This window comes from Ascaphus truei, chromosome 18, assembly GCF_040206685.1.
Source record: "Ascaphus truei isolate aAscTru1 chromosome 18, aAscTru1.hap1, whole genome shotgun sequence".
NCBI classification, from domain to species: domain Eukaryota; kingdom Metazoa; phylum Chordata; class Amphibia; order Anura; family Ascaphidae; genus Ascaphus; species Ascaphus truei.
Genome location: NC_134500.1, coordinates 7,880,512 through 7,889,890, shown reverse-complemented (window position 1 = coordinate 7,889,890; position 9,379 = coordinate 7,880,512). Strand labels below are relative to the sequence as shown.

At 54.2% G+C, this 9,379-nt stretch overlaps 1 protein-coding gene across 1 annotated transcript; it reads right to left on the bottom strand.

Moving 5' to 3' along the window:
- Window positions 1–36: 36 nt before the first annotated feature.
- PDCD7 (programmed cell death 7) lies at window positions 37–9,379 on the bottom strand. The gene is made up of 5 exons (XM_075575311.1): window positions 7,175–9,379; window positions 6,223–6,361; window positions 4,478–4,714; window positions 2,677–2,764; window positions 37–1,242 (listed from the first exon to the last, which is right to left on the bottom strand). Exons 1-5 carry the CDS (start codon window positions 9,338–9,340, stop codon window positions 1,116–1,118), a joined length of 2,757 nt encoding a protein of 918 aa, XP_075431426.1. The 5' UTR covers window positions 9,341–9,379; the 3' UTR covers window positions 37–1,115.

Below are 9,379 nucleotides of genomic sequence, written 5' to 3'. Positions count from 1 at the left end.
ACTCTATCGCCCTGAATAAATGAAATACAAAATGTCTTTATTTTCTTATCATTTATTATTGCAAAATAAATATAGATCTGGCAAAGCTGTTATTAACCCCTGCGCTGCCAAGGAAGCATGCGATACGTTGCAAGGCAATGTGTCCCATTTTCTGCTGGAACACAAGGGGTTAATTTCCACAGTAGAAAAGAAAACAACTTGTAAACAGGGTATGGTGGAAATCAGTGGCAGGAAGCCGACAACGCGGCGAGTGCAGGAGAGGCGCACGCGCAGGAGAGAGGCGCACGCGCAGGAGAGAGGCGCACGCGCAGGAGAGAGACGCACGCGCAGGAGAGAGACGCACGCAGGAGAGAGGTGCGCGCAGCAAGCGCGCGCAGGAGAGAGGATCGTCCTCAACTGTGCTGTATACTCAGAGTATATATACCAGGGGTGAGCAACTCCAGTCCTCAAGAGCCACCAACTGGTCAGGCTTTCAGGATGTCCCAGCTTCAGCGCAGGTGGCTCAATCAGTCCCAGCTTCAGCGCAGGTGGCTCAATCAGTCCCAGCTTCAGAGCAGGTGGTTCAATCAGTCCCAGCTTCAGCGCAGGTGGCCCAATCAGTCCCAGCTTCAGCGCAGGTGGCTCAAGCAGTCCCAGCTTCAGAGCAGGTGGTTCAATCAGTCCCAGCTTCAGCGCAGGTGGCCCAATCAGTCCCAGCTTCAGCGCAGGTGGCTCAAGCAGTCCCAGCTTCAGAGCAGGTGGTTCAATCAGTCCCAGCTTCAGCGCAGGTGGCCCAATCAGTCCCAGCTTCAGCGCAGGTGGCCCAATCAGTCCCAGCTTCAGCGCAGGTGGTTCAATCAGTCCCAGCTTCAGCGCAGGTGGTTCAATCAGTCCCAGCTTCAGCGCAGGTGGCTCAATCAGTCCCAGCTTCAGCGCAGGTGGTTCAATCAGTCCCAGCTTCAGCACAGGTGCTGAAGCTGGAATATCCTTAAAACCTGGCCTGTTGTTGGCCCTTGAGGGCTGGAGTTAGCCACCCCTGGTGTACACAATTGTTCCAGGCCCTGCACTGAGCTGCTTGGCTCTCTCACACAGAGTCCCGCCTGCGGGGCGTAACACTCCACACAACATGGCCCCTCTCACTCTGCCTGCGTCAGAGCTGTCGCCCAGGTGTCACTGGTCGGGGGCCCGGGCAGTACCCACCCACGAGGGATGCTGCTGGCATCGGGGTGTTCAGCTGGGGCCAGGAACTGATCCCAATCGTGCCTAAGAGAGAGGATGCGGGAGGGAGAGGTTAGTCCTGCGTACACCTCCCAGCCTCACGTCCTTCCTGCAGCGCATTGCAGAACAATCCCGGCCGCGCAGGGAAATGGGAGCGCTTTGCGCATTTAATGGAAATAAAGATCCCCCGTGTGAGCACAGTCACATGTCTCAGGCCGGTCTGCAACCCTGCCCTTCCCCATTATCTCATAGAATACACTGCTTCCACTGCAGCCAGGGATTCTGGCTAATGACATGCACACTATCACCTTTTGCTTCTAATCCATTGTAACATGGACCCCCCCCCCCCCCCCTAGATAAGCATATTACACAGCTCGTTTAGCCCAGCCTGGAGTAAAGAAATAGAACAAAAAAAACGAATATCAGCTCCAAAAAGCAAAAGGGTAAGTGGTATCAAATAACAGTCTTTTAAATAGATAATAGCAACGCCCGGTACATATAAGTGATGAATGCAGGGAGAGGGGAGAAAGCAAGGGGTCAAGCAAGGTATAAGAAGCGGGGTACTTACAGAGAGGTTGGATTCCCACCAGGCTGTGTGACCCCCTGAGAAGCTTCACCTTACCCCCGTCCCCTTCCAAAGGAAGTGGTGTAGAGCCGCACACTCACAAGGTGTCACCACTAATCCATTCCCCCCGCAACAATGGTGAAACCGGTGGTGCCCTCCGACCCAGGCAGCAACAGAAAGAAAAAAATGATCGAGTGGACGACCGCTTGCTGTGAAAACCCCCACTCCTTGAAAAAGCGCCATAGTGGGCGTGAAACATGTGGGAGGAGGAGTTTTGTCATTTTATGTCGTTTTCATTAAAGACTTTTTTTAACCTTCATATCTGGCGAGTTCCCCAAGCTCTTTACATTGCAAGCGGTAGTCCTCTCGATCATTTTTTGTTTCTGGAGTAAAGAAGTGTAGAGCCAGTAAACCTACTCACAGACAGCTTTGTTTCGACCTTTTGGGTCTCGTCAGTGTGAGGCTGGTTATACCGGCTTTGCATTGTTGGGATAGGTTTCAGCCCCACATTATAGAAGTTATGGTGAGTAAAAATGTGCCAACACCCCTCCCGTGCAGCAAATATAAATATCACTTGTGAGCACATTTACACATCTCAGATGCCATGCAATGTGACACGGTGACACGGGGACACGGGGACAATGTGTCAGCGACTCGTTACAATGTTAAAACAGCCTACAATTCCGTGACCCGTCTCCATCCCGCCATTCTTTTTCCTTTCCGTTAGCGGAATAGCCTTTTACGATTCTGAGATAAGAGGGGGAATTGTGGGCAGGTTTACAGCACGTGGATCTAACCTGCTGCTACTGTACCTTTCACTGCAGCCACGGGAAGGGCCACGCTTTAAATGAACTAAAACCGTCAGCAGAAACCCGTGGACACGCAGAATATTGTGAGAAAGATTTTGGTCTCACCGTATGTGGACGAGCGACACGACAGAGTGCTCAGCCTGCAGGTAGTAATGACGGAACGGCTGCAGAGGGTGGGCAGGGGGCAGCACATCTGTCAGGGAAAACACAGCAAAATGAGGGAGGAGAAATTAAAGACACAAAGGGAAGACCCGATCAGACGATGCTATGCTACAGAACCACAAGCAGCTGCACAACTTCTTTCATAACAACCAGTCATTACATAGGCACACAGACCCACAGCCACACACACAGCCACAGAGGTACACGGGCACACAGTCACACACACAGCCACACAGTCCCACACACACAGCCACAGAGGTACACGGTCACACAGTGGCACACAGTCACACACAGTGGCACACAGTCACACACAGTGGCACACAGTCACACAGAGGCACACAGTCACACAGAGGCACACAGCCACACAGTGGCATACAGTGGCACACCGTCACACACAGTGGCACACCGTCACACACAGTGGCACACCGTCACACACAGTGGCACACCGTCACACACAGTGGCACACCGTCACACACAGTGGCACACCGTCACACACAGTGGCACACCGTGGCACACCGTCACACACCGTGGCACACCGTCACACACAGTGGCACACCGTCACACACAGTGGCACACCGTCACACACAGTGGCACACCGTCACACACAGTGGCACACCGTCACACACAGTGGCACACCGTCACACACAGTGGCACACCGTCACACACAGTGGCACACCGTCACACACAGTGGCACACCGTCACACACAGTGGCACACCGTCACACACAGTGGCACACAGTCACACACAGAGGCACACAGTCACACAGAGGCACACAGTCACACAGAGGCACACAGCCACACAGTGGCATACAGTGGCACACCGTCACACACAGTGGCACACCGTCACACACAGTGGCACACCGTCACACACAGTGGCACACCGTCACACACAGTGGCACACCGTCACACACAGTGGCACACCGTCACACACAGTGGCACACCGTCACACACAGTGGCACACCGTCACACACAGTGGCACACCGTCACACACAGAGGCACACAGTCACACAGACACACAGAAGCACACACAGAGGCACACACATAGGCACCCAGTCGCACACAGTGGCACACAGTCACAGTGGCACACAGTCACACACAGAGACACACAGTCACAGTGGCACACAGTCACACACAGAGACACACAGTCACACACACAGAGGCACACAGTCACACACACACAGAGGCACACAGTCACACACACAGAGGCACACAGTCACACACACAGAGGCACACAGTCACACACACAGCCACACAGTAGACCAGGTTGAAAAAGACATATGTCCATCAAGTTTAACCTATTCTAAATTTAGACGACAGATACTTTATCCTAGAATTGTATTTACATTATATTGATCCAGAGGAAGGCAAACAAAAAACCCCAGTGACACATTATCCTATAAGGCAGAGGTTCTCAGCTCCAGTCCTCAAGACACCCCAACAGGTCAGGTTTTAAGGATATCCCTACTTCAGCACAGGTGGCCGATTGAGCCACCTGTGCTGAAGCAGTGACTGATTGAGCCACCTGTGCTGAAGCAGGGATACCCTGAAAACCTGACCTGGCGGTGGCCTTTGAGGATTGGAGTTGGCCGCCCCTGTGGTAAACAGCAGAGTTTTAATTAGGGAACACATGAATCTGCACCAAGAGGTCGCGATGCGGAGTCACAGGAAGACAAGCTGTTACCTGAATGAATCACACCTTGTGCACAATAAGACCTTGGTCCGGACACACAAAGTCTTGCACGCACCTGGGTCGCCAAACAGTATGGAGTCTACTTCTCGCTGCTGCTGCTGCAGCTTCTCTCTCTCTCTTTTATGCTTCTTCTCCTTCTCTCGCTGCCTTTCTTCTTCCTGCTCTCCTTCGAGCATCACTCTTAGGGCTCTCTCCTCTGCATCGTACAGCGCCGTGCGTTTCTGGACCATGGTCCGTAGCCTGCGGATGTTGTTTTCAAAGGTTTCGTCGGCGGAGGGCGGTGGAAAGACGCCTGCAAGAAAGAGGTGGATGGGACGGGTTTATCAGCCTGCCGTGCAGACACCCTCTCTCCGTGACATGCGCAGGTCTCTGCCACGCATCTCTCCCCCCCATCACGCAGCTCTCCCCCGGCCCCCCTACTCACGCAGCTCTCGGTCCCCCACAGCTCTTTCTCCTGCTCCCTCAGCTCCCGCTCCCCCACAGCTCTTTCCCCTGCAACTCTCGCGCTCCCTCCCACGCAGCTCTCTCCCGTGCTCCCCCAGCTCTCTTCCCTCCCCACCATGCAGCTCTCTCCCCTGCTCACATATGCAGGTGCTTTCTGTCAGTGATTCACACAACCCTCATCCTTCCCAAGCAGCTTCCTTTTTGCCACGGCTCATATAAACTCCCCTCTATAGCAGTAATTCTCCACCCCTGTCCCACCCCACACTTCCCCCCTACAGTACCCATTACACCCATCCCACCCCACACTTCCCTCCCACAGTACCCATTAGGCCAGGTCCCTTCTAGCTACTGCAGCGTCCGCCACGAACCGCCCCACAATGGGGCCCGCCGCGCCGAGAGAATCTCCTGCTCAAGAAAATCGAGCAGGAGTCGCGATTTGCCAATATGGGCAAACCTGCCGGGTGACGTCACGGCCGCGCCCCGTCACTTCCTCTGCAGCTCGCTGCAGACCGGGGGACTCAGCTGCACGCGCCGCCAGCCTCACGGACGCGCGTGCAGCGGGGCCGCAGCCTAACGCCCTTGCTCCTTTTTTAATCCATCCTTGTACATTTCCGTTAAATCTCCCTTCCGAACCGCTAATTCCCCAGTTCTTTCTGTAACTTAAAAGCTTCTTTTATTTGCGGATTTAGCAGAGGGTCCCATGGCAGCTCAGCATTGAACCATTTCCAGGTAATGATCAGCCTGTCCTGTTGCTCGCTACCTATATCCCATCAAACTCACACAGTGCATGTGTAACCTTTCCTAAAGCAGCAAGACTACTTTCCCCCTCTTTTTCTTATTTGTAAGAAAATATATATATAGGTTTTATGTGTAAATCGTGTGACCATGTATAATTGTCCATTCTTACCTAAACTGGCAATAGTTTCGTGCTTCTGTTCTAAATCTAGCAAAATCCTGATTGTGGGCCTAACGTAATGGCCGCCTTTCCGTTTCAATCAATCCATCAGTCAGTGTAACTCAGCAGCTACAATGTATCCTAAAGTAACATTAACTATTGTTCCAGTTTACAGCTCAAACGGCTTGGAACATTGGCAACAAATGATCACAAACAGTGTTGCAAAGATCTTGCACTGCCGGGGAGGTGGCTAAAACCTGCTGTAGAAATCAAAGGATGCTCAGTATATTAAAACTCAAAAAAAATAATAATATATAAATATATATATTTTTTTAAACAACCATACGATTTCACGGTTTGCCACTTTAACGAAGCCCAAGATATCCTGCAGTGAGATCTCCCACCCTGCAGCCCACACGATGCCCCCCCCCCCATACTGTGCATCTGCGCTGCCTGCTCACCTTTCCTCCCGGCAGCCTCCTTTCTCAGCTTCCTCAGCTTCTCCAGAGCTCGCAGGACCTCCAGCATTCTTTTGACGTCTGCTTGTTTCTTCCGCACCTCCGAAAGAACACTGTCAGCTGCAGCTTTCAGCTCGCGCTCCTGCCGGGATTCGATGCAAGGTTAAGGAGAGGCAGAAATAGCAGCAGCCGGGTTCACCAAGCGCCGACGTGGGGTATCGCCAGCCAATCCCGCGTTAACTGCCGTTGATGTAAATCGGGGCGCGATATCCCGCACGGGTGCTTAGTGAATCTCCCTATTACAGTGATATTGTATATACAGGCATACCCCGGTTTAAGGACACTCACTTTAAGTACACTCGCGAGTAAGTACATTTCGCTCAATAGGTAAACAGCAGCTCACGCATGCGCCTGTCAGCACGTCCTGAACAGCAATACCGGCTCCCTACCTGTACCGAAGCGGGGAGACTATAGAGCCTGTTACAAATGCGTTATTTACATCAGTTATGCACGTATATGACGATTGCCGTACAGTACATGCATCGATAAGTGGGGAAAAAGGCAGTGCTTCACTTTAAGTACATTTTCACTTTACATACATGCTCCGGTCCCATTGCGTACGTTAATGCGGGGTATGCCTGTACAGTGAGGATAATGCAGGGAATGACAACAATTGTGAGTGTCAGAGGTGAGCACTGTCACATTATTCTATGGCAACCAAGCCAACGGTTATTTTACACTGAAGGATCCTTCATTTGGGTCAATAAGAGGAGACAACAGATTAAAGTGTAAGCTCTTCAGGGCAGGAATTGGTCCGACTAATGGATACTTCTATGTTCGGTGCTATTTGCCCTGTATTGAAGTTTTAGTTCATGTGTTCTATAAGGTGCTGTGTACATTTATACTGTACACACACACAGACTAAATCACCTGCGCCCTGTAGGATGATACCCACCCTTTTCTTCTCCTCCACCTGTTGGATTCGCCGCATTCTCCACCTATCGATCCTAGCCTCCCGCTCAGCTGCCCGCTCAGCCTCCTCCTTCTCTTCCTCCGTCTCCTGCTTTCCCCGCTGCTGGCGGAGTCTCTTCTTTCTGACCCTCCCCAGCTTCCGCTTCAGACCGTCGATATACCCAGGTTCCTCCAGCCCCTTCATTTTCCTTTCCAACTCCTTGCGGATACTGGCTGCTTTAGGGTACTCCTGGGCCAAGGCCTCCCCGTCCTCAGCAACGCGTTCCAGGTCCTGGCACAGGGCGGTGAGCTGGGATACCAATCGCAGGGCACCGTACACGAGCTCCCGGGCTTCCGTTATAGACGGGCATTTCACAGGCTTAGATTTGGTAGGAAGTTTCTTGCACCTGCGTGCCAGGAAGGTAGAAAGCCACTGCTGGGCCTGCTGGTGGGCTTCATTATCTACATCTGCACCGGAGCCTGGTCCGTGTTCTGGATGCTGTTGCCACGGCAATGGCCCATTGTCCCCGAGTTGGCCCATACGATCACCCAGTCTGTCCTGGTGCATGACAGGGCCCTCACCATGCACGTTGTATCTGTCCTGGTGCATAAAGTGGCCCTCGCTTGGCATGTTTGGTCGGTGCTGGTGCATAAAGTGCCTCTCGCTTTGCCCGCCGGACCTCTCCGGGGGCATGACTGGGTCCGATCTCTGTAAAAAAAGCATGTCTCGGTGCAAGCGAGTGTCTTCCCTCTGCACATTACATATATCCTGGTACACAGATCTGCCTTCAGTCTGCATATTAAAGCGTTCCTGTCGCACAAATCTGTCTACATCCTGAGTATGTCTCTGAAGATCTAAGGCACCCACATCTTCCTCCGTGTAAGATGCCCCATGGCTGTAGCCCGTGGCAGGGGGAAGAGCAGGGAAGGGAGGATGGGAGAGGTCTCTGGGCAGATGATGCGGGAAAGGGTCCCGGTTTTCACCTGGGCCAGGAATACCCAAATAGGGGGAAGGCTGGGGGGATACAAGGGGTAACTGGGAGGGGCCATGTTGGGGTTCTCCTTGAGGATAGGTGCCATGCTGGTAGATGCCAGGCTGAGGGGTTTTGTAGTGGAAAGCATCAAGCTGAGGGAGTCTGTGCTTGGGTGTCCCTGGTTGGGAGATACCAAACTGTGGACCCCCATGATGGGAGATGCCAGGCTGCGCACCCCCAGGTTGGGAAATGCCAGGCTGCAGACCCCCATGCTGGGAGATGCCAGGCTGCAGACCCCCATGTTGGGAGATGCCAGGCTGCGGACCCCCATGCTGGGAAATGCCAGACTGTGGACCCCCATGCTGGGAAATGCCAGACTGTGGACCCCCATGCTGGGAAATGCCAGACTGTGGACCCCCATGCTGGGAAATGCCAGACTGTGGACCCCCATGCGTGAAGATGCCAGGCTGTGTACCCACATGCTGAGAGATGCCAGGCTGCGGAGCCCCATGCGGGAAGATGCCAGGCTGCGGAGCCCCACGCGGGGAGATGCCAGGCTGCGGAGCCCCATGCGGGGAGATGCCAGGCTGCGGACCCCCATGCTGAGAAATGCCAGGCTGCGGACCCCCATGCTGGAAGATGCCAGGCTGCGGAGCCCCATGCTGGGAGATGCTGGGCTGCGGACCCCCATGCTGAGAAATGCCAGGCTGCGGACCCCCATGCTGGGAGATGCCAGGCTGCGGACCCCCATGCTGGGAGATGCCAGGCTGCGGAGCCCCATGCTGGGAGATGCCAGGCTGCGGACCCCCATGCTGGGAGATGCCAGGCTGCGGAGCCCCATGCTGGGAGATGCCAGGCTGAGGAGCCCCATGCTGGGAGATGCCAGGCTGCGGAGCCCCATGCTGAGAGATGCCAGGCTGCGGAGCCCTATGCGGGAAGATGCCAGGCTGTGGACCCCCATGCTGGGAGACGCCAGGCTGCGGACCCCCATGCTGAAAGCTGACTTGTTGGGTGGTCCCAGGATAGGTGTTGCCACCCTGGGGGTGTATGCGGTGAGGGGCGCCATGGTAAAAGCTCTCCTGCGGCTGGAAATCCCCGCGGCGATGGGGCCTGTGCTGCTGCTCTCCGCCCTGGGGACCCCCGAGCAGAGGTCCACCCCAAACCCCGGTGGGCGGCGGCGCCCTCCTCCTATCCATCCCTAGGAACTCACCCGGAAGTGGGGCACGAACTTCCTG